Here is a 24,493-nt window from a genome sequence, read left to right as displayed (position 1 = left end):
TGGGGCACTATTCCTCCCACCGATACCAGTGATGGAGCACAATTCCTCCTATTGACACCAATGATGGGGCACTATTCCTCCCACTGACACCAATGATGGGGCACTATCCCTCCTATTGACACCAATGATGGGGCACTATTCCTCCCACTGACACCAATGATGGGGCACTATTCCTCCCACTGATACCAATGATGGGGCACTATTCCTCCTATTGACACCAATGATGGGGCACTATTCCTCCCACTGATAGCAATGATGGGGCACTATCCCTCCTATTGACACCAATGATTGGGCACTATTCCTCCCACTGACACCAATGATGAAGCACTATTCCTCCCACTGACATCAATGATGGAGCACTATTCCTCCCACTGACACGAATGATAGGACACTATTCCTCCCACTGATACCAGTGATGGAGCACTATTCCTCCCACTGACACCAATGATGGGGTACTATTTCTCCCACTGACACCAATGATGGGGCACTATTCCCCCCACTGATACCAATGATGGGGCACTATTCCTCCCACTGATACCAATGATGGGGCTCTATTCCCCCCACTGATACCAATGATGGGGCACTATTCCTTCCACTGACACCAATGATGGGGCCCTATTCCTCCCCTGGACACCAATGATGGGGCACTATTCCTCCCCTTAACACCAATGATGGGGCACTATTCCTCCCCTTGACACCAATAATGGGGCACTATTACTCCCCTTGACACCAACAATGAAGCACTATTCCTCCCACTGACACCAATGATGGGGCACTATTCCTCCCACTGACACCAATGACGGGGCACTATTCCTCCCACTGACACCAATGATGAGGCATTGTTACCAACACCAGGACATTTTCTACTCCTACTGGCTACAGTCCAGCCCCTCCTGAGTCTGAAGGATAATAAACTGGTCCTTTGTTTGGAAAGTTTGGAGACCCCTGCCCTAGACAAAAACAAGCAGGTTACCCATGCAGTGCTGGCAGAGTTCCACTGCATGGGAACAGGAAAACTTTCCCAGGGTTCTGCTTTAGGTTTCTCTAGAAAATGACATGAGAAATATTACCCCTCAATAATGAGAATTCCCTAGCAGTCATATCACAGCTGCGGCACACATCTAGGTACACACACACACAGGATTGTGTTTGGTCAGTGGGTGTAGAGCCCAAATCCACCTCAATGACTCACCATACTGCGATTAAATCACCGCCATTGTTACTGTGGCTGTGGTTTGGATGATAGCCATGAGCGCTGGATATACGATTGGGGGAAATATGATAAAAAAAAAATATATTTAAAAAATTTGTGCCTGCAAAAAAGTGTGCAGAATGTTCTACGTATGACTTCCCTGTCTACAGTGGCCTTGAGTGTTTTATTTCGGACCGGTCGCCCAACTTTCGGGAAAGCGGGACACCTTAGAGCGTAAAATATTTCCACATCCCCTTGCCACACCCACAATTACAGGGACAGCGTGAAAGGATGTAAACTCAATTATGAAAAAGCTCAAATAATCTTTTAAGATGTTAATATTTCAAAAGTAATATTTAATATTTAGAAATCTGAAGATTTTATTAAAATAATACCTGGTGTCCCTCAATGAAGGTGCTAACTCAAGCACTTCCTGTTATAGGGTGACAACACTCTATCCTTGTGTTTTTTTTTTTTATAAATATACTGTACCATTAAAAGTTGGAAAAGGGGAAGCAGGGAGTCTATGTGTGCATAACTCTTCTCAGCCTTTTAGCCCCCATTTACACCTAAGCAATTTGTTGCACCTTCCCGAAGAGCAACAACACTCAACTTAAAGTTTCCCATTATATTTAATGGAGCTTGTTCAAACCTGAGTAGAATCTGAACCAGAATTGCACCCATTTGGACCCATAGATTTTAACTGAAGTGACTAAAAATGTGTAATACAAGGAATTTAGTATGTTTTTCTTGCATTACAAGAACATCTACGACCCCAGTGATGGGCATTACAAGGACCTCTATGACCTCAGTGATGGCCATTACAAGAACATCTACGACTTCAGTGTTGGTCATTACAAGAACCTCTACGACCTCAGTGATAGCCATTACAAGAGTCTCTAAGAACCCAGTGATGGCCATTACAAGAACTTCTATGACCCCGTAATGGTCATTACATGAGCCTCTATGACCCCAGTGATGGCTGTTACAAGAACCTTTATGACCCCAATGATGGTCATTACAATAACCTTTAATCCCCCTGTGATGGCCAGTAAAAGAACCTTTATGACCCCAGTGATGGCCGTTACAAGAACCTATATAATCCCAATGATGGTCATTACAATAACCTTTAATCCCCCAGTGATGGCCATTATAAGGATCTCTATGACCCCAGTGATGGCCATTAAAAGGACCTTTATGACCCCAGTTATGGCCATTACAAGAACTTCTATGACCCCAGTAATGGTCATTACAAGAGCCTCGATGACCCCAGTGATGGCCGCTACAAGAACCTCTTTGACCTCATTGATGGTCATTACAATAACATCTAATACCCCAGTGATAGCCATTATAAGGACCTCTATGACCCCAGTGATGACCATTTAAAGGACCTCTATGACCCCAGTGATGACCATTAAAAGGACCTCTATGACCCCAGTGATGGCCATTAAAAGGACCTCTATGATCCCAGTGATGGCCATTACAAGAACTTCTATAACCCCAGTAATGGTCATTACAAGAGCCTCTATGACCCCAGCGATGGTCATTACAATAACTTCTTTGACCCCAGTAATGGTCATTACAAGAGCCTCTATGAACCCAGTGATGGGCTATTACAAGAACCTCTATGACCCCAACGATGGTCATTACAATAACATCTATTACCCCAGTGATTGCCACCTCTATGACCCCAGAGATGGCCATTACAAGAACCTGTACGACCCCAATGAAGACAATTAAAAGAGCCTTTACAACCCCAGGGACGGCCATTACAAGAACCTTTACAACTCTATTGATGGCCATTACAAGAACCTCCATGGCCCTAGTGATGGCCATTACAAGAACCTCTACAACTGCAGTAGTGGCCATTACAAGGACCTCTATGACCCCAATGGCAGCCATTGCTATGACCCCAGTGATAGTCATTACAAAAATCTCTATGACCCCACTGATGGCCATTACAAGCATCTCTACAATCTCAGTAGTGGCTCATCACTCCTTTAGGACAAGACACCACAAAACAACACAGAAAAACCAGGAAGCAAATACAAGGATGATGATAACATATGATGTGACAGATGATATTGTTTTCCATTGGCCAAACCAAATATGGTGGAAGCTTGAATACACATAAAAATGTTTTAAAAAAAAAACAACCAAAAATGCACAAAAAATGTTTCAAAATCACCTGAAAAAGCTCACGCTCAAGTACGTATGGAGGCCTAGTGTTTTATTCCTTGCTGTGCGTATTGCCTTTGTAATATTGCGGAGTGGTGACATAACTTTTCCCTGAGTCATAGATCATCATAACCCGAGAGGTAACATTGCAGATTTGCCCCTGAAGCTTTCTCTGTACTGGATGAAAGGAGTTAACTCAACACGGGTGTGGTTCTGGACGGGGTCCAGTTCCTGTTGTAGCAGTTATCAAAGAATTCCTCCCGTCTTCTCTACACAAAACACAAGACAAATTAATACCTAATCCACAGCCCCGTGATACCGTCCCCTGCAGAGAGAGAAGTGGCAGATTCATAAAGGAAGGCCTCAGTCATTATGGAAACCTAAAGAATGTCTAAACCCTAACTGGATGACATCTAGTTTGCTTTGTACAATGGCTCTTCATAAAATACGTTTTGTCATCCTTTGTCACATCTCAGTGCTTCTGATCTCCTCCAGCATCTTTGCAGCCACTTCCTTTCTATATGCACTCCTTCCAGCATCCACGGGCCATCATCACCGATAGCGACAATGGTTGACCATGTCTTCACAATATGTTGGCAAGTCACCAGAGGCATGAGTGACAATGTAGGCGCACACTTGGGAGACAGTTCTCACCTCACAACACGAAGGGCCTCAACAATTACCTACATTGCAGGATGACCATTTTAATGAAAACAGCAGATTTATAAAAATGAAGCTTCTATAAGGGTTTTATGATTGGGTTCATACATACTTTAAACCAGGGCTTTTTTTCAGCGGGAATGCGGGGGAACGCAGTCAGGCACCTCCAGGACTGAATGTATGTAATGGCAAGGGGTGTTGGAGGTGTGCTGCAGGGTCTGTTGATGCTGGTTGCTGGGGATCTAATGTCCTTGGAGGGAATCTATTATTGCAGGGGGATGGGGGGGTCTGTTGCTGGGGAGATCTGTTGTTGCTGGCAGGGGATCTATTGTTGCTAAGGGGGGGTCAGTTGTTTCTGGGAGGGATCTACTGTTGAGGAAGAGGTCTATTGTTGCTGGCTGCTGGTAGATCTGTTGTTGCTATTGTTGCTGAGGAAGGGGGTGGTACTTTCTTGTAGGTGATCCATTGTTACTGGGGGGGATCTATTCTTCCAGAGGGTCTGCTGATGCTGGCTGCGAGGAGATCCGTTGTTGCTGCTAGGGAGGGGGGTGTTTTGTTGTGAGTGGTCCATTGTTGCTGGCTGCAGGGGATCTATTCTACTGCTTTTCTTGTTATCATTAACAAGCTCAATACAAATTAATACAGTAACATTTGTGGTACTAACTATATAAAAGGGGTGGTCTTCGGAGGTGGGTAATGGGTGGAACCAAGAAACGGTGCTCGGAGGTGGGTAGGGGCGGAGATAAGGAGTGACTTGAAAAGGGGGAGTTCCTGCACCTATTCTCTGTGAAAAAAGCCCTGCTTTAAAGTGACTCGGAGGTCCTTCCTGCTAAGTCTTTCTAAATTTGGTCTTGGAATCTACCATCTTTTGCCCATTCCATACCTATACAATTCTTGGTATCCTCCTGTCACCATATTAGGACATTTTACTTATAGCCTCATCATTTCTGTGCACGCTTTAGCAGTTCCTTCTTCTGAAAAGGCTTCAGTGCTATCTACAGAGATAACCTTCATATACTTAGTATGAATTCTTCCACAAAATAGTAGCTGAAGTCTTCACTTGTAGACATTGTGGTGGAGTCCAGATGAAGTCTTCGATATTTCTCCGCAACTTCAAAGTAAAAAATGAAGTCCGCAAGGACTCAGGCCTCTCAAAGATGTCCGTCCAAACCTTTGTCAGCCTTTTTAACATCAAGGAACCCTTGACTTAACATTCAGGAAAAACCCTTGCTAATAATTATATCAACATCTAAGGGTAGATTAGCGTAAACTCTTAAGTTGTAGATGTAAAAGTTAAATACAATGATAAGAATTATGAATAAGGAATGTGGCATATTTCATATATTTGTCAACTATGGCCCAGAGGTGGGATTCAAAAATTTTAGTAACCAGTTCCGACTTTCAATGCACAGTGACCAGCGTGCCCCCTTTCAATGCACAGTGACCAGCGTGCCCCCTTTCAATGCACAGTGACCAGTGTGCCTCCTTTCAATGCACAGTGACCAGCGTGCCCCCCTTTCAATGCAGAGAGACCAGCGTGCCCCCCTTTCAATGCACAGTGACCAGCGTTCCCCCCTTTGAATGCACAGAGACCAGCGTGCCCCCTTTCAATGCACAGATCATCGTGCTCGTGCCATGCCCCCTTTCAATGTAGAGACCAGCGTGCGGCATGCCCCCTTCAATGCAGAGATCATCATTCGTGCCCCCTTCACTGCAGAGTTCATCATTCGTGCCCCCTTTCAATGCAGTCTGCAGAGACCAGCGTGCTGCGTGCCCCCTTCAATGCAGAAATCATCGTGCCCCCTTCAATGCAGAGTGAACAGCGTGCCAACTTGCCAAGCCCCCCCAGACCAGTGCACTTGACTTACCTTACTAGCGGCTTCTTCTCTTCAGTCCCCGTGTCTCCTTGAGTCCTCTCCCGCATCCCGCCTCCTCCTCGGCCAATGGCATTGGCCTGTCTGGGAGGGGGCGGCCTGAAGGAGAAGGGGTGACGTCACTGGTTGCTATACGCTAAGCGGCTCTAGCCTAGCAACCAGTGACTGTGTGTGGGCTCCGGCCATCTCCCGGCAGAGAGACAGCGCCGACAGAGAGCAGCAGCGGTCAGCGGATCAGGAGGACAGATGTTCAAACTCACAAGGTGTCGGTTCTGCGAACTTGCAGAAATGTAGTAACCGGTTCTATGGAACCGGTGCGAACCGGCTGAATCCCACCACTGCTATGGCCCCTTACAAAGAAAGTTTGAGGATAAGGGCTCGCTTACACTGGTGGTCAGTGGGAAGAATACTCCTTACACTGGCGGTCAGAGGGAAGAATGCTCCTTACATTGGTGGTCAGTGGGAAGAATGCCCCTTACATTGGTGGTCAGTGGGAAGAATGCCCCTTACATTGGTGGTCAGTGGGAAGAATTCTCCTTACATTGGTGGTCAGTGGGAAGAATGCCCCTTACATTGGTGGTCAGTGGGAAGAATGCCCCTTACATTGGTGGTCAGTGGGAAGAATGCCCCTTATATTGGTGGTTAGTGGAAAAAAATGTTCCTTACATTGGTGGCCAGTGGGAAGAATGCCTCTTATATTGGTCGTCAGTGGGAAGAATGCCCCTTATATTGGTGGTCAGTGGAAGAATGTCTCCTTGCTGGTATCTAAACAAAATAATTGGTGGTCACTGATCACTTATCTGTGAGGTAGAAATGACTTCCTCTTCAAGAAACCACAGAGTTCCACAGAACCATGGTTGAGAAAGGCTGGGCTATACACTCCATGATGGACCTTTTTAGTATGACAATAAACACGCTTTCCTCTCTCTCTAACTTTCTAGATCTTATGAGGTTTTTTTTCTTTTTTTATACAAGTTTTCATTGCATTTTTAGCTTGTTTAGTAAATTAAATGTTCTTGTTTCTGCAGAGAACTTAAAAGCCACCACTCAGCAGGAAAATATCATTACATCTTCCCAGAAAACCATCATCATAAGTCCAATGGCCAATGGCACCGATGCCAAGCCACCGGCTCCACCTGCCAAGTCCAGATTTCGTCTGACCATTTCACGTCCTGGCCCGGGCCTCACTTCTTTTCAACCCAACGGCGCCGAGAATGGTGATGTGAAGGTTGGAGTGGAAGAACCAGTGCTGATCCAAACCCAAAACAACGCTCCGATCACTGTGGAGACAAAGGAAAACATGGGTGGTGGTCCAAATCAGGCCCCTCCAACTGTGCTGGCGACAGATGATGCATCTCTGTCACAAACTAATACTGTTGAGGTTAAAAGCACACCTTCGAAGCCCAGAGAAGTCAGCATCTTCGACAGGCTGTTCAAACCAGAGAAGAAGGTACAATTTGAGGAGCCTGTTCAGGCTGAAGTTCCAGAAAACCAAGAAGTGGTGATTACAGTGAACCAAAATGGTGGATTGCAGAGCGTCCCACCAAGCGCCAGTCTTCAAATTCAGGTAAGTGACCTTTTCTGTAGCCCTTTTCTTATTGTGTTTTTTAGCTGAAGGATAGGCACAGCACTCTACTCTCAACTATGTCATAGATCTCTAGTAGATTGATAGGCTGCATTCTCGGTGATGTCACCGGTCTCTAGAGAATGGATAGGCTGCATTCTCAGTGATGTCACCAATCTCTAGTTAATAGATAGGAGATAGGCTGCATTCTCGGTGATGTCACCAGTCTCTAGTTAATAGGCTGCATTCTCAGTGATGTCACCGGTCTCTAGTGAATGGATAGGCTGCATTCTCGGTGATGTCACCGGTCTCTAGTGAATGGATGGGCTGCATTCTCGGTGATGTCACCGGTCTCTAGTGAATGGATAGGCTGTATTCTCTGTGATGTCACCGATCTCTAGTGAATGGATAGGCTGCATTCTCAGTGAGGTCATCGGTCTCTAGTGAATGGATAGGCTGCATTCTCAGTGATGTCACCAATCTCTAGTTAATAGATAGGAGATAGGCTGCATTCTCGGTGATGTCACCAGTCTCTAGTTAATAGATAGGCTGCATTCTCGGTGATGTCACCGGTCTCTAGTGATTGGATAGGCTGCATTCTCAATGATGTCACCGCTTTCTAGTGATTGGATAGGCTGCATTCTCAGTGATGTCACCGTTCTCTAGTGAATGGATAGGCTGTATTCTCTGTGATGTCACTGGTCTCTAGTGAATGGATAGGCTGCATTCTCAGTGATGTCACCGGTCTCTAGTGAATGGATAGGCTGTATTCTCAGTGATGTCATCGGTCTCTAGTGAATGGATAGGCTGCATTCTCAGTGATGTCACCGGTCTCTAGTGAATGGATAGGCTGTATTCTCAGTGATGTCACCGGTCTCTAGTGAATGGATAGGCTGTATTCTCAGTGATGTCACCGGTCTCTAGTGAATGGATAGGCTGCATTCTCAGTGATGTCACCGGTCTCTAGTGAATGGATAGGCTGCATTCTCAGTGATGTCACCGGTCTCTAGTGAATGGATAGGCTGCACTCTCAGTGATGTCACCGGTCTCTAGTGAATGGATAGGCTGCATTCTCAGTGATGTCGCTGTAAACTGCTATAAATCCTCTTGTACTGGTTTGGTGTAAAGATAAGAGTGGTTTTTTTTTTGTTTTTTTTTTAGGATTAACAAGATTCTTTTCTTCTAGTAATATATCTCTGGATTGCGGGGCCAGCAGTCTTCTCTGTAAGAAATCATTACACTACGCTGCGATCACATAGACCGGGCTGTTGACAGAGGGTTTTGTTTTAATTCTGCGCTCACATCTGAGGCTCAGTGGATTTTCCAGTAGTACGAGTCAGTCACACATCCGGCACAACACTCCGCACACTGTGAGCAAACACGGGCCGCCGCCAAGACAGACACAGGAACCTTAATGGTGACATTTAGAAAGTGTTGATGTATGCGAGGAAAACATAAGAGGCTCATCAGATGGAGGAGATGGAGGGCTCCTTTATTGCATAATGACTTTGTTGGGCATTTTGTGTCAGGGAATTGCTCAGCTAAGAAATATATATATATATATATATATATATATATATATATATATATATATATAACTCTATGCTTCCTCTACTCTATCCAAGCAGTGAATGAAAAAAATACTATGTACTATATATAGGCATTCATGTAAAAATGTGTGTGTGTGTGTGTATATATATTTACAGTGTGTGTATATATATATATATATATATATATATATATATATATATATATATATATATATATATAAATAATGTTTTATTTTTTACACAAATACATGCAGTGCCTTGAAAAAGTATTCACACCCCTTAAAATTTTCCACATTTTGTCATGTTACAACCAAAAACATAAATGTATTTTATTGGGATTTTATGTGATAGACCGACACGAAGTGGCAAATAATTGTGAAGAGGAAGGAAAATGATAAATGATACAAATAAATCTGTGAAAAGTGTGGAGTGCATTTGTATTCACCCCCCCCCCCCCCTCGAGTCAATACTTTGTAGAACCGCTTTTCCCTGCAATTACAGCTGCAAGTCTTTTTGGAGATGTCTCTACCAGCTTTGCACATCTAGAGAGGACATTTCTGCCCATTCTTCTTTGCAGAATATCTCAAGCTCTGTCAGATTGGATGGAGAGCGCCTGTGAACAGCAATTTTCAAGTCTTGCCACAGATTCTCCATTGGATTTAGGTCTGGACTGTGACTGGGCCATTCTAACACATGAATATGCTTTGATGTAAACCATTCCATTGTAGCTCTGGCTGGATGTTTCGGGTCGTTGTCCTGCTGGAAGGTGAACCTCCACCCCAGTCTCAAGTCTTTTGCAGACTCTAACAGGTTTTCTTCTAAGATTGCCCTGTATTTGGCTCCATCCATCTTCCCATCAACTCTGACCAGCTTCCCTGTCCCTGCTGAAGAAAAGCATCCCCACAACATGAGGCTGCCACCACCATGTTTCACAGTGGGGATGGTGTGTTCAGGGTGATGTGCAGTGATAGTTTTCTGCAACACGTTTTGCTTTTTAGGCCAAAAAGTTACATTTTGGTCTCATCTGAGCAGAGCTCCTTCTTCCACATGTTTGCTGTGTCCCCCACATGGCTTCTCACAAACTGCAAACAGGACTTCTTATGGCTTTCTTTCACCAATGGCTTTCTTCTTGCCACTCTTCCATAAAGGACAGATTTGTGGAGCGCACTGCTAATTGTTGTCCTGTGGACAGATTCTCCCACCTGAGCTGTGGATCTCTGCAGCTCCTCCAGAGTTCCCATGGGCCTCTTGGCTGCTTCTCTGATGAATGCTCTCCTTGCCCGGCCAGTCAGTTTAGGTGGACGGCCATGTCTTGGTAGGTTGCAGTTGTGCCATACTCTTTCCATTTTCCGATGATGGATTGAACAGCGCTCCGTGAGATCTTCAAAGGTTGGGATATTTCTTTATAACCTAACCCTGCTTTACACTTCTCCACAACTTTATCCCTGACCTGTCTGGTGTGTTCCTTGGCCTTCATGATGCTGTTTGTTCACTAAGGTTCTCTAACAAACCTCTGAGGGCTTCACAGAACAGCTGTATTTATACTGAGATTACATTACACACAGGTGGACTCTGTTTACTAATTAGGTGACTTCTGAAGGCAATCGGTTCCACTAGATTTTAGTTGGGGGTATCAGAGTAAAGGGGGGTGAATACAAATGCATCCCACACTTTTCACATATTTATTTGTAAAAAAATGTGGAAAACCATTTATCATTTTCCTTCCACTTCACAAATTATGAGCCACTTTGTGTCGTTCTAGCACATAAAATCCCAATAAAATACATTTACGTTTTTGGTTGTAACATGACAAAATGTGGGACATTTCAAGGGGTGTGAATACTTTTTCAAGGCACTTTATGTGTGTGTGGGTGTATATATATATATATATATATATATATATATATATATATATATATATACTGTGTGTATATATATATATATATAATAGTATTTTTTTCATGAGTAGAGGAAGCCTAGAACCTCTGTCAGATTTTTATTTCTGTTCCACACTTCCTGTCTGGTGCAACCATTCTCAGCAGGACAGGAAGTGAAGGTAAATCTCTCCATGGATAGCAGCAAAAACCCAACAGCTGTTCTTATCCCTCCCCAATCCAAAGATATGGGCTGGATATAAACTGTAAGTTCTTTTAGGTATCTCTTTAAAAGCATCACATTCATTTCAGTCAGTGTTAAGTGAAAATCTGTTATCTTTTGCTAGCTGAAAGTTGCAATCAGGCTTGCAGTGGGTGTGGCTACTTTGTGACCTATTAGGTGATAAAGGGAGGTACTCCTAGAGATGGAAGAGCTCAGGGTGAGGGTCACCAGTGTAATGAAGTCCGGTTGCAGGTCAAGGAAAAGTCAGGAGGCCCTGGCAGTGTCATTAAGGGTGCAGAATTTCAAGCATTGTCTACATTAAGGTGGTTTCCCTTTATAACTGAACTCCAGGCAGATATAAAAGATACAAATTAATGCAACCCTATATTCCTCTATATAATATGAAATGTAATATTTTTTTTTTTTCCCAAAAAATAATATTTTTTTTAACCACTCCGGAAAATTTACCCCCCCCCCCCTTTCATGTCTAGGCAATCTTTTGGGGCATGGCACTGCGTTAATCTAACTGACTAATGCGCGATCATGGCTATGCTGTACCTAAATACAATTGATGTCCTTTTTTTCCTCGCAAATATAGCTTTCTTTTGGTGGTTTTTGATCACCTGTGCAATTTTTATTTTTTGCGTTATAAAAAAAAAAAAAAGAGCGACAATTTTGAAAAATAAAAAAAAAACAATATTTTTTACTTTCTGCTATAAAACATATCCAATAAAAAAAAATGTACAAAATCTAATATCTTCATCAATTAAGACCAATATGTATTCTGCTACATATAAAAAAAATAAAAAAAAATCTCAATAAGCGTATATTGATTGATTTTGCACAAAAAGTTATGGCATCTACAAACTATGGGATATGTTGTCCACACTAATAGGAGGATTAGTGAATAAATGGCATATTTATATTAACTGTGAATTACCGACGGCTCCCCACCTGCTGTAGAAGCCCAGTAGAGGACGTAACGCGTACGGGTGGGATGAGTCGTTACTTTGGATGTTTTTTAGTTTGTGTCAGCGATATTAACTAATAATATGCATGGTTTTTTTTTATACTTGTGTGAGTATTCCTAATCCCATGTTTTATATAATAAATATTAGAAGCAGAGAGCACTCTGGTTTTCTTTTATAATTTTATGGCCGCACATGAATGATTGAGACCCTAAGAGGAAGTCAGCAAAGCTTACAGATACCCCGTGGAGGAGTACCGCTGAGACCTCCTAATTGGCGATTGTGACTCTGTAGTGGGGTCATTATCTGGAGGTGAGCAGGCATTTTAGCCAAAGGTGGTGGTCACTAAATTCACTGGATCACAATTATTTTTGGATTACTACTTTGAACTGTCACTTTGAGTTGCACAGCGGTGGATAATTTACACTGGGACTTTGTTTATTATATTTTTTTAGTACTGTGATTCTTTTTAGTACTGTGATTCTTTTTAGTACTGTGATTCTTTTTAGTACTGTGATTCTTTTTAGTACTGTCACTTTTTAGTACTGTGATTCTTTTTAGTACTGTGATTGTATTTATAATGATTTCGCTACACTGATTATGGTATATGTTGATTTGTTTTGAGAGTTATAGGTGGATACACTCTGTTAGGTGTGGGCAGCAATCACTTATCAGCCTCGGTTAAGGCTCCGTTGACATATAGGCGTCTCCGATCGCGGGCAGAATTGCCGTGATTCTGCACGCGATCCCGAACCATTGCAAGTCGCGGGACCCCCGTGCGATTAGCACCCCAAACGCAGCGCGATTTAGCCTGACGAATCATGGTAAAATCGCGCATACAGAATCGCGGGACGCCAGTCGTCCAAAAGAAGTTCTTTTTTTTGGGGGCAACAGGCGTCCCGCAATTCTGTTTGCACGATTTTGCAGCATTTCATCGGGGCGACAATCGCGGCAAAATCACTCCGCGTTTGGGGTGCTATTGCAAGCCACGGGAATCGCATGGGCGTCCCACGACTTTCAATGGTTCGGGATCGTAGGCAGAATCCGAGACGCCTATATATGAATGGCGCCTTAAGGCTATTGTATAATAGTTTCACACAGAATTCTTGGGATGTGTTTATGGAATTTTTATTTTTATTTATTTTTTACTAGTAATGGCAGCGATCAACGACTTATAGCAGCGATATTATGGCGGATAAATCGGACTCTAGCTGACACTTTTGGGAAACAGTGACAATAAGGCTCCGTTTCCACTAGTGCTACTTGTCATGTGACTTTGGACACATAAAGTCGCATGACAAGTCATAGCCCATTGATTTCAATGGCACCCGTTCCAATCTATGCGACCTAAAGTTGCAGCGACTTTGAAAAGGTGCCTGCACTACTTTAATGCGACTTTTGATGCAACTTTGAGACAGAGAGTGTCAAGTCAGATCAAGATCGCACTCAAAGTTGCATCAAAGTCATGCGATTTGGCGTTGCACTAGTGGAAACGTAGCCTAATACAGTAATCAGTTCTAAAAAAATGCACTGTCACTATACTAATGACACTGGCTGGGAAGGGTTTAACATCAGGGTTGATCAAAGGGTTAACTGTGTGCCTAGACAGTGTTTTAGCACTGTGTGGGGGTGCTTTTACTATGGGAAGGCATGAAACCATGTTCCTCCATGCCTTCCCTACTGACAGAATGGTGATCTGCCTTTGTTTACATAGGCAGATTGCTGTTCTTGCTCTCTGCCTAATGATTGGTGGGGACTGGCAGATATCATGTCTTCGGTACTCGCAGATCACCTCCCGCTCTGTCTAATCACAGCCGGAGTGGGTTGCTGGCAGCGCGCATGCGCGCCCCAGACCTGGAATTGCAGGATCACGTATTAGGTTTGTTATCCTGAGCTGGAGAGCCACCTTGCACATGTATATATATATATATATATATATATATATATATATATATACACAGTAAACGGTGGGCAAGCGGTTAACTTAGTATCTGAATGTGACCTGGTATCAGCCCCTTGCAGTCCCTGTACAGCAGAAGTAATGCAAGGAGCCAAAAAGAAGCATGCTGATAGGAGGAGAGAGCAGAGGGATAGAGAGTGCCTATCACTGTGCTGCTTCTCCTTTCACTGTCCAGTCATAGGCTGAGGGCTGGTCCAGGGTGACCTGGGAGGTGTGTTTGAATGATGCTAGCTGGGGACATCTGGTGGCAGAAAATAGTACTGCAGGGGGGAGTAAGTGGATTGAATGTGAATATTGCAACATCAGCTGGTTTAGTTATTGTATCTTTTATTAAGATATTTTTGTTATTTTTTGGCCGGGGTTCTGCTTTAGGCGACTGGCTGAGTCTATCCCCAATTCATAGTAGATCCTCCATAGGTGCAGATTGTGACCTCCAAGTATTATTTTTATAGGGACTGGATGAGGATACGGGCCCCTGTCCTGTATGATAGGGGATCACATGACCTCAGCGTGTCCTCACACACATATAGAACGGCGATTGTTATCTCCCATAACGCAGTCCACCTCCCAGCTACCGAGCCCCTCCACAACAAAGGGCCCCAGTGATCCGAGATCCACATTAATGACCCCGTTTTACAATCCCTCCCACTATACATCGGCCCTGGCTCATTAACATGCAGAAATGTCACGTATGTATCGCATGTGTCGCCTATTGTGCCGCACATTCCTGACTTCCCTCTCTGCTGAAATGTGGATATTCTGCAGCACAACCCCAGGGCAGAATTCATTGGCCAATCAGAATTCCTGACAAATGAGGCAGGTGCAAAATAAAGTATGATTGGGAGCATCGCCTTACTGTACTTTGCACATATCTGGACGAATTTAGTCATTGATCAGATAACTTTGTTCCCGACCGTCTTTCCAACTGAGCATTAGAAAAATGCAAACAGAACATTTACACTATATCAGTGGTTTCAAAATTGTGGCCCAAAGGCCAGATGCGGCCCTTTGCTTGCTTTTATCCAGCCCTTGGGACACTCTTTTATCCACTGATACCAAAAATGGGGCATAATCCTCCCTTACTGGGACCAGTGAAGGGGTACAGTTCCTCCCAATGACACCAACAATGACACTAATGATGGGGCACAATTCCTTCCTCTGACACCAACGATAGGACACTATTCCTCCCAATGATGGCGCACTGTTTCTCCCAATGACGCAAACGATGCGGCACTATTCCTCCCAACGATGCAGCACTATTCCTCCCAATGATGGGGCACTATTCCTCCCAATGATGGGGCACTATTCGTCCCAATGATGGGGCACTATTCGTCCCAACGATGGGGCACTATTCCTCCCAATGATGGGGCACTATTCCTCCCAATGATGGGGCACTATTCCTCCCAATGATGGGGCACTATTCGTCCCAATGATGGGGCACTATTCGTCCCAACGATGGGGCACTATTCGTCCCAACGATGGGGCACTATTCGTCCCAAAGATGGGGCACTATTTGTCCCAACGATGGGGCACTATTCCTCCCAAAGATGGGGCACTATTCCTCCCTAAGATGGGGCCCTATTCCTCCCAACGATGGGGCACTATTCGTCCCAACGATGGGGCACTATTCGTCCCAACGATGGGGTACTATTCCTCCCAATGATGGGGTACTATTCCTCCCAATGATGGGGCACTATTCGTCCCAACGATGGGGCACTATTCGTCCCAACGATGGGGTACTATTCGTCCCAAGGATGGGGTAATATTCCTCCCGACGATGGGGCACTATTCGTCCCAATGATGGGGCACTATTTGTCCCAATGATGGGGCACTATTTGTCCCAAGGATGGGGCACTATTTGTCCCAAGGATGGGGCACTATTTGTCCCAAGGATGGGGCACTATTCGTCCCAACGATGGGGCACTATTTGTCCCAACGATGGGGCACTATTTGTCCCAACGATGGGGCACTATTTATCCCAACGATGGGGCACTATTTGTCCCAACGATGGGGCACTATTTGTCCCAACGATGGGGCACTATTCGTCCCAACGATGGGGCACTATTCCTCCCAATGATGGGGCACTATTCCTCCCAATGATAGGGCACTATTCCTCCCAATGATGGGGCACTATTCCTCCGAACGATGGGGCACTATTCCTCCCAACGATGGGGCACTATTCCTCCCAATGATGCGGCACTATTCCTCCCGATGATGGGGCACTATTCCTCCCAATGATGCGGCACTATTCCACCCAATGATGGGGCACTATTCCTCCCAAGGATGGGGCACTATTCGTCCCAACGATGGGGCACTAATCCTCCCAATGATGGGGCACTTTTCCTCCCAATAAAGGGGCACTATTCCTCCCAATGACACCAACAATTGGGCCCAATTACACCAATGATGGGGCACCATTCCTCCCATTGACACCAAATATGGGGCACTATTCCCCCCACTGACACCAATGATGGGGCACCATTCCTCCCATTGACACCAAATATGGGGCACTATTCCTCCCACTGACACCAATGATGAAGCACTATTCCTCCCACTGATACCAATGATGAAGCACTATTCCTCCCACTGACACCAATGATGAAGCACTATTCCTCCCACTGACACCAATGATGAAGCACTATTCCTCCCACTGACACCAATGATGGGGCACTATTCCTCCCACTGATACCAATGATGGGACATTGTTTATTCGCACTGATGTTGGGATCTTTTCTACTCCCAATAGCTACAGTTCTGCCCCCCTAAAGTCTGAGGGACAGTAGACTGGCTCCCTGTTTTATACAATTTGATTGTACAATCTCCATCAACTATGTAGTGCCAGGGCCTGCCTAAATGGATACAAATGGAACAAGTTCTTTGGTGATTCACCTAAAGAGGCCAAATTCCCTTCAATCATTCCTACTAGCACAAATCCCCCCCCCCCCCTCCCTCCTCAAAATCTCCCTCTCCGGCACAAATCCCTCCAAGCATCCCTACTAACACAATTCCCTACAATCATCCCTACTAGCACAAATCCCCCCAAGACCAAATTTCCCCTCCTAACAGAACCCCTCCCCCCTCATATTTCCCTACTAGCATAATTCCCTGCAATCAGGCCTACTAGCACAAACCCCCCCACCCCCCTCAACCCCCCTTCCTAACAGAAATCCACTTGCCTAGTAAAAATCCCCCCCCCCCTCCAAATTACCCATTCTTTCACAACCCCCTAAAATCCCCACTGTGCCCAGGGAAGCCGTCCCTCCTGCCCACCCCTTGTCCTAGCCCTGGATCGCACTGTCCTGCTCCTTCATCGTGATGCTGGCAGGGAGGTGGCGTGGTGCTTAAAGTGTTTTTTATTTTTATGTGACAACATATCAGCCCCTCCCACCTGCACCACCGCCGACACCACCATGTACAGGTGACGGGCCACGTAGAAGACGTCTACTTTGTGCACATGGAAGGGGAGTGATGTGACGATGTGATCGCTGTCAGGTAATCCAAATGCACACAATCTCCCAGTCTGCGGCCAGTGAAGGCTCAGGAAGGATTAGTGAAGCTGTTCTTGTTTGTACAGTTTATGGCGATAATGGCGTTTTATAATCGTTTCTCATAAATCCAACATCTGGCAGATTCCTCCTGTGTATGGGACATAAAACACCGGAGACATTCCTACCCAATGCATGTCACATGTCAGGACATACATGTATGGAGAGTCTGTTCTGTGACCACAATCTCCAACTTTACCAAAGACCAAGAAACCTTTCTTCATTTACAGGTCCATTCCATTGTTTTCATGATGATGACACATCTCCTCTCCTGAAACACTCTGCACTGCTGGAGGAGTCTGCTCCTTCCTCTATCTAATTCTCCTCTCCTGAAATACTCTGTACTGCTGGAGGACTCTGCTCCTTCCTCTATAACTCTCCTCTCCTGAAATACTCTGTACTGCTGGAGGACTCGGCTCCTTCCTCTATCTAACTCTCCTCTCCTGAAATACTCTGCACTGCTGGAGGACTCTGCTCCTTCCTCTAACTCTCCTCTCCTGAAATACTCTGCACTGCTGGAGGACTCTGCTCCTTCCTCTATAACTCTCCTCTCCTGAAATACTCTGCACTGCTGGAGGACTCTGCTCCTTCCTCTATAACTCTCCTCTGCTGAAATACTCTGCACTGCTGGAGGATTCTGCTCCTTCCTCTATCTAACTCTCCTGATATACTCTGTACTGCTGGAGGACTCTGCTCCTTCCTCTATAACTCTCCTCTCCTGAAATACTCTGTACTGCTGGAGGACTCTGCTCCTTCCTCTATAACTCTCCTCTCCTGAAATACTCTGCTGGAGGACTCTGCTCCTTCCCCTATCTAACTCTCCTCTCCTGAAATACTCTGTACCGCTGGAGGACTCTGCTCCTTTCTCTATCTAACTCTCCTCTCCTGAAATACTCTGCACTGCTGGAGGACTCTGCTCCTTCCTCTAACTCTCCTCTCCTGAAATACTCTGTACTGCTGGAGGACTCTGCTCCTTCCTCTATCTAACTTTCCTCTCCTGAAATACTCTGCACTATAGGAGGACTCTGATCCTTCTTCTATAACTCTCCTCTCCTGAAATGCTCTGTACTGCTGGAGGACTCTGCTCTTTCCTCTTATTCTCCTCTCCTCAAATACTCTGCACTGCTGGAGGACTCTGCTCCATCCTCTATAACTCTCCTCTCCTGAAATACTCTGCACTGCTGGAGGACTCTGCTCCTTCCTCTATCTATCTCAACTCTCCTGAAATACTCTGTACTGCTGTGATGTGCTGAACTTGCATCAGTGGTAGTAAATGTGGCCTACTTTTTTAGACCGAGACGGCAATGAGGAACTATAGTCCCCAGCAGTCAAAGCACTCTGGGACTTGTAGTTCCCCAACAGCTGCAGCTGCAACTTCTCTCCTGTGTTGCCTGTGCTGGTCCTCACTCCTATCAGTGATGTGTGTGCAAGGCTTTGGAGAAGAAAATAGCATTAAGTGCAGATAATCAGCCATTGACAGAGGCTGACCCAATAACATGGACACGTGTCCCATCTCACAACCGAGGGGAAGAAAAGAGGGTTTGTTTTTGGAGCTTTCGCTCTGCGGCAGAGCACAAAATGTTACTCTTGAGCACTTGCAAAGTGGCCATCTATTAGTGAAGGGACACAGAGAGTCCGGATAACAATGGGCCGTCAATGGGCAATTGTTCTGTTGGTGTGGGCTGGAGAATGACAAGAATTAGGATTGTGAGAGAGGAATGAGGCACAGAGGGAGCGCAGAGCTTGCACTGCAGACAGCTAAATAAACAGGATCTTTTTCTCTGTCCTTCAGAACGTAGACAAAGGCAATCAAGCAGCTGTGGACGGGCAAAGCTCGGAGCCTGCAGGCGTGCCAGTTGGCCCGGAGACCAGCACAGAAGCCACCCAAACTAGCCCACAGCCAGAGATCCATCCAGTCATGAGCTTCTTCAAAACCTTGGTAAGTCCCCAACACTTATGTTTTATTTTAACTGAAAACTTTTTACAGGATGCTTGGGGATGAAATGTAGCCACTGCCTTGCTTTCACTCTAAGGGTAACCATACCCTACATGGTTGTAGGTAGCCTACATATCTTCCAGTCCAAGGCTAACAGTACCCTTTTGGTCTTAGCTAGCCTAAACAACATGCAGTTCAAGGCTAACAGTGCCCTACTTGGTCTTAGCTAGCCTACATAACTCGCAGTCCAAGGCTGACTGTACTCTACTTGGTCTTAGCTAGCCTACATAACTCGCACTCCAAGGCTGACTGTACTCTACTTGGTCTTAGCTAGCCTACATAACTCGCACTCCAAGGCTGACTGTACCCTACTTGGTCTTAGCTAGCCTACATAACTCGCAGTCCAAGGCTGACTTTACCCTACTTGGTCTTAGCTTGCCTACAAAACCTGCAGTCCAAGGCTGACAGTACCTCACTTGGTCTTAGCTAGCCTACAAAACTTGCAGTCAGAGACTACCTGCATCCCTGCACTACCTGTACTATCTACATAGTCTTAGCAAGCCTTCCTAACTTGCAGTCCAAGGTTGACAGTATCCTTCTAGTTCTTAACTACCTTATGATGCCTTCAGTCCAAAGCTGACAGTACCCTACTTGGTTTTAGCTAGCCCACACGACCTGCAGTCCAAGGCTGACCGTACCCTACTTGGTCTTAGCTAGCCTACACAACCTGCAATTTAAGGCTGGCTGTACTGTACTTGGTCTAAGCTAGCCTACAAAACCTACAGACAAAGACTATCTGTACCTTACGTGGTCTAAGCTAGCCTATAACATCTGCAGTCTAAGGCTGACTGAACCCTACTTATTCTTAGCTAGCCTACAAATCTTCAGTCCAAAGCTGACAGTACCCTACTTGGATTTAGCTAGCCCACATGACCTGCAGTCCAAGGCTGACCGTACCCTACTTGGTCTTAGCTAGCCTACACAACCTGCATTTCAAGGCTGGCTGTACTCTACATGGTCTAAGCTAGCCAACAAAACCTACAGACAAAGACTATCTGTACCTTACGTGGTCTAAGCTAGCCTACAAAACCTACAGACAAAGACTATCTGTACCTTACATGGTCTAAGCTAGCCTATAAAACCTGCAGTCCAAGGCTGACTGCACCCTACTTGGTCTTAGTTAGCCTACAAAACCTTCAGTCCAAAGCTGTCTCTACCCTACTTGGTCTTTGATAGCCTACAAAACCTGCAGTCAAAGACTATCTGCACCCTACGTGGTCTAAGCTAGCCTATAACACCTGCAGTCTAAGGCTGACTGAACCCTACTTGTTCTTAGCTAGCCTACAAAACCTTCAGTCCAAGGCTGACTCTACCCTCCTTGGTCTTACCTAGCCTACAAAACCTGCAGTCAAAGAGTATCTGTATTCTGTACCCTACATGGTCTAAGCTAGCCTACACAACCTGCAGTCCAAGGCTGACTGTACCCTACTCGGTCTTGGCTAGCCTACAAAGCTTTCAGTCTGAGGCTACCTGTATTCTTCATGGTCATAGCTAGCCTACAAAACTTGCATTTAGAGACCACCAGTAACTACCTGGTCTTCGCTAGCCTACACAACCTGCAGTTCAAGGTTGATGGTAATCTACTCGGTCTTAGCTAGCCTACAAAACTTGCAGTCTAAGGATATCTGTACTCTTTATGGACATAGCTAGCCTACAAAACTTGCAGTCAAAGGCTAACAGTACCCTACTTTGTCTTGGCTAGCTTTCAAAACTTCAAAGCTTGCAATCTAAGACTGAGCTTGCCCCCACACAATCAAAGAATAACTGTACCCTGCTTGATCTTAGCTAGCCTTCAAAGCTTACAATTCATGGCTAATCCTACTCTACCTGGTCATAGCTAGCTTTTAAAGTTTAAATCTAACAAAAGCCAAATATTCTTTGGTTTGTTGCTTGCTGTACTTATTTAGAAAAGTCTTGCTGTACCTTACATGGTCCTAGCTAGCCTTTAAAGATCTAAGGGTAGCTGTTCCCTACATGGACATAGCTAGCCTACAAAGCTTGCAGTCAAAGGCTAGCTAGCCTTCAAAGCTTGCAATCTGGGGTTAGCCTACACATTTGTAGCTAGCCTTCAAAGTTTGTAGTCTAACGATAGCCAAATGTTCTTATATTGCTTGTTGTACCTATTTAGAAAAGTCTAATTGTACCCTACTTGGTCTTAGCTAACCTTCAAAGCTTGCTATCTAAGGCTATACTTACCCTACCCAGTTGTAGCCAGCCTTTATCTTACAGTCAAAGGCTAACTGTACCCTACTTGGTGTAAGCTAGCCTTCAAGCTTGCAATCTAAGGTTATCATTACCCTACAAAGTTGTAGCCAGCCTTTATCTTACAGTTAAAGCCTGTACCCAACTTTATCATAGCTAGCCTTCAAAGCTTGCAATTTAAAGGCTATCCTTACCCTACACAGTTGTAGCCAGCCTTTTTCTTACAGTCAAAGACTAACTGTACCCTACTTGGTCTTAGCTAGCCTTCAAGCTTGCAATATAAGGCTATTGTTACCCTACCAAGTTGTAGCCAATCTTTATCTTAGTGAAAGCCACCTGTACCCAACTTCATTTAGCTAGCCTTCAAGCTTGCAATATAAGGCTATTGTTACCCTACCAAATTGTAGCCAATCTTTAATTTAGTGAAAACCTCCTGTACCCAACTTCATCTTAGCTAGCCTTCAAAGCTTGCAATGTAAGGCTATCCCTACCCTACACAGTTGTAGCCAGCCTTTTTCTTACAGTCAAAGCCTCTACCCAACTTGGTCTTAGCTAGCTTTTAGAGCTTGAAATCTAAGGCTAACCTTACCCTAACTGGTTTATAGCTAGCCTCCAAATTTTACAATCTAACATTTGTTATTTTGTTTGGTATACTTATTTAGAAAGGGTCAAATTTTTCATAACAGAAAAAAGAAAAAAAAAAAAAGATTTTTCTTTTGTAAAAAAAAGTTTATTTTCTTTGTATAGCCAGAAATTTCCATAATTTACATAATAAAATTTTGGCAAAATTTTCCTCTGGATATTTTATAAATGAAGGGAGCAAAGGGGAGTTATTTAGTCTTCAGATCCTGCAGTCTGATGTCATCTTTAATCTGACTTTTTCTTATGGTGGCAATTTTTTGAGTATAATATATACTCAATATATACTCAAACTATATATATATATATATATATATATATATATATATATAATATATATTTTTTGGTTTTGAAAGATATCTTGAAAAGCTAGGCTTTAAAGATTACAATCTAGAGATAATCTTGTAGACTGCAACTTTCAAAGCCAGAAGCCACAGCTTGTCTTCGAACTTGCGGATTAAACAGTGGTAACATGAATGTCCATTTTGGCTCTCAATTATGCTGTAATTTTCTTTTAAAGAAAATTTATCAAAACATGTACACAGAAAATTGTAATGTCAAAGTACAAAAAAGTTTGACAGTGTTGAAAAACTGGCATGGAAAAAAATGTTCTACTGGCTTACAAAGTTCCTTCTTGATGCTACCTTCATGTACGAGATAATCAGGGAAAAATTTTGCCAAAATTTTAATACGTAAATTTTCATGGAAATATTTAGCAAAACAGAGAAAATAATTTTTTTTTTTCTACAAAAGCACATCTTTTTTTCCCCTCTATTTAGGAAATAGATCTGGATGGAAAATTTCCCCTATTTTTCAAAATTTTGAATGAAAGACCACATGATTAGCCATATAAATGAGATTGCGAAGTTGCAGACTGGTGCCTACTGGGCAGCTATCCAAAGTTTTGTTTTTCCCAGAACACGTAGTTCAGTAGAAATGGTACAAAACCGATAATTCATGGAGATTTATAACTCCTGAAGTTTTGGCAGTTTGCTCATACTGTGTTATTTGATTGCTTAGTAATTAATCGAACTGCTTGATGACTTTGTGGCTGTATGTGGATCGTATTGATACAAAGCCGGAAGATGCTGTTTGCACCATAAACATCATGAAAAAAAGAATTTGTGTTCACAGGAGTTATCGGATGTGTGATAAGGCCAAAAATAGTTCCTCATAGGTTTACCAGATGTGTTTGTTTATGGGTTGGAGAAACAATGCAACACCCATTGGTGCTGGCACGCCAGTTGGTTGGTGTATCTGTGCCAGCAATTGGCAGTTCTTAAAACAGCTGCTGGGCACAACAAGGACCTTTTTTTTATTTTTGGCGTTTTTCTTGTATGTTTTGCCTATATAGTTGTTTTCTGTTTATGCTGTTTTTTATGTTACTATTATTGTTAAAATTGTTGAATGTCTAGAAGGTTTAACCCTTTCCCACCCAGCCCCTGCGTTCCTCTAACTGGGCCTTTATGCCCGGGGAGGGGGGGGGGGATTTCCCCATCATGTGACCACTATGATTGGCTGTGATTGGCTGTCATAACCAGAGACTGAAATATGCGCTCATTTGTTATGCTCGGAGTACGCTTTCAGCACAAAACCTTGATTGTTCATGATCAAATAGGGGTGCTGTGTGGCAGGGCCGGGGCAAGGGGTGGGCAGGAGGGGTAGCTGCCCTGGGCACAGATGAGCAAGGGGGAAAAGAATAGATGCAGGGTGGCAAGGGCTGAGTGGTAACTTTCGGCCCAGGGGGCAAGTACAAACCAGAGGCCCATGGTGCAAAAAACTCAGCCCCCCTCCAACTCTACCTCTTCCTGGCCTCCTCCTGACCCCCATTCCAGGCTGAACCTCTGCTCCAGGTACTCTCTACTCCTTGGCTAAATCCGGGTTCCCAACCTGGCCAGCAGGGGGCGGTTGGGGGAATCTGGAACAACTCGGTTGTGGCTGGCCGGGGGAGGAGTGTCTCCAGTGGGGCATGGAACCGGCCTCTGCTCATACACAGTTTGCACTATCCATGCTGGTGGGGAGGCCTGCACTCTGTCTTTGTCTTCATCCCACACTCAGTAGGTCAGCA

General features: G+C 44.5%; 1 protein-coding gene across 4 annotated transcripts in view; it reads left to right on the top strand.

The window, feature by feature from the left end:
* Positions 1 to 24,493, top strand: part of BCAS1 (brain enriched myelin associated protein 1) — a 113,685-nt gene that overhangs the window by 8,514 nt on the left and 80,678 nt on the right. For all 4 annotated transcript variants that reach the window (XM_082272159.1, XM_082272157.1, XM_082272158.1 and 1 more), the window contains exons 3-4: positions 6,933 to 7,471; positions 19,381 to 19,527. In XM_082272159.1, coding sequence (XP_082128285.1) covers positions 6,933 to 7,471; positions 19,381 to 19,527 — 686 coding nt within the window. The remainder of the gene's footprint in view (positions 1 to 6,932; positions 7,472 to 19,380; positions 19,528 to 24,493) is intronic.

This window comes from Pelophylax lessonae (assembly GCF_965119305.1).
Source record: "Pelophylax lessonae genome assembly, chromosome: 11".
Classification (NCBI taxonomy): Eukaryota; Metazoa; Chordata; class Amphibia; order Anura; family Ranidae; genus Pelophylax; species Pelophylax lessonae.
This window is presented reverse-complemented; position numbering and strand designations above follow the sequence as displayed.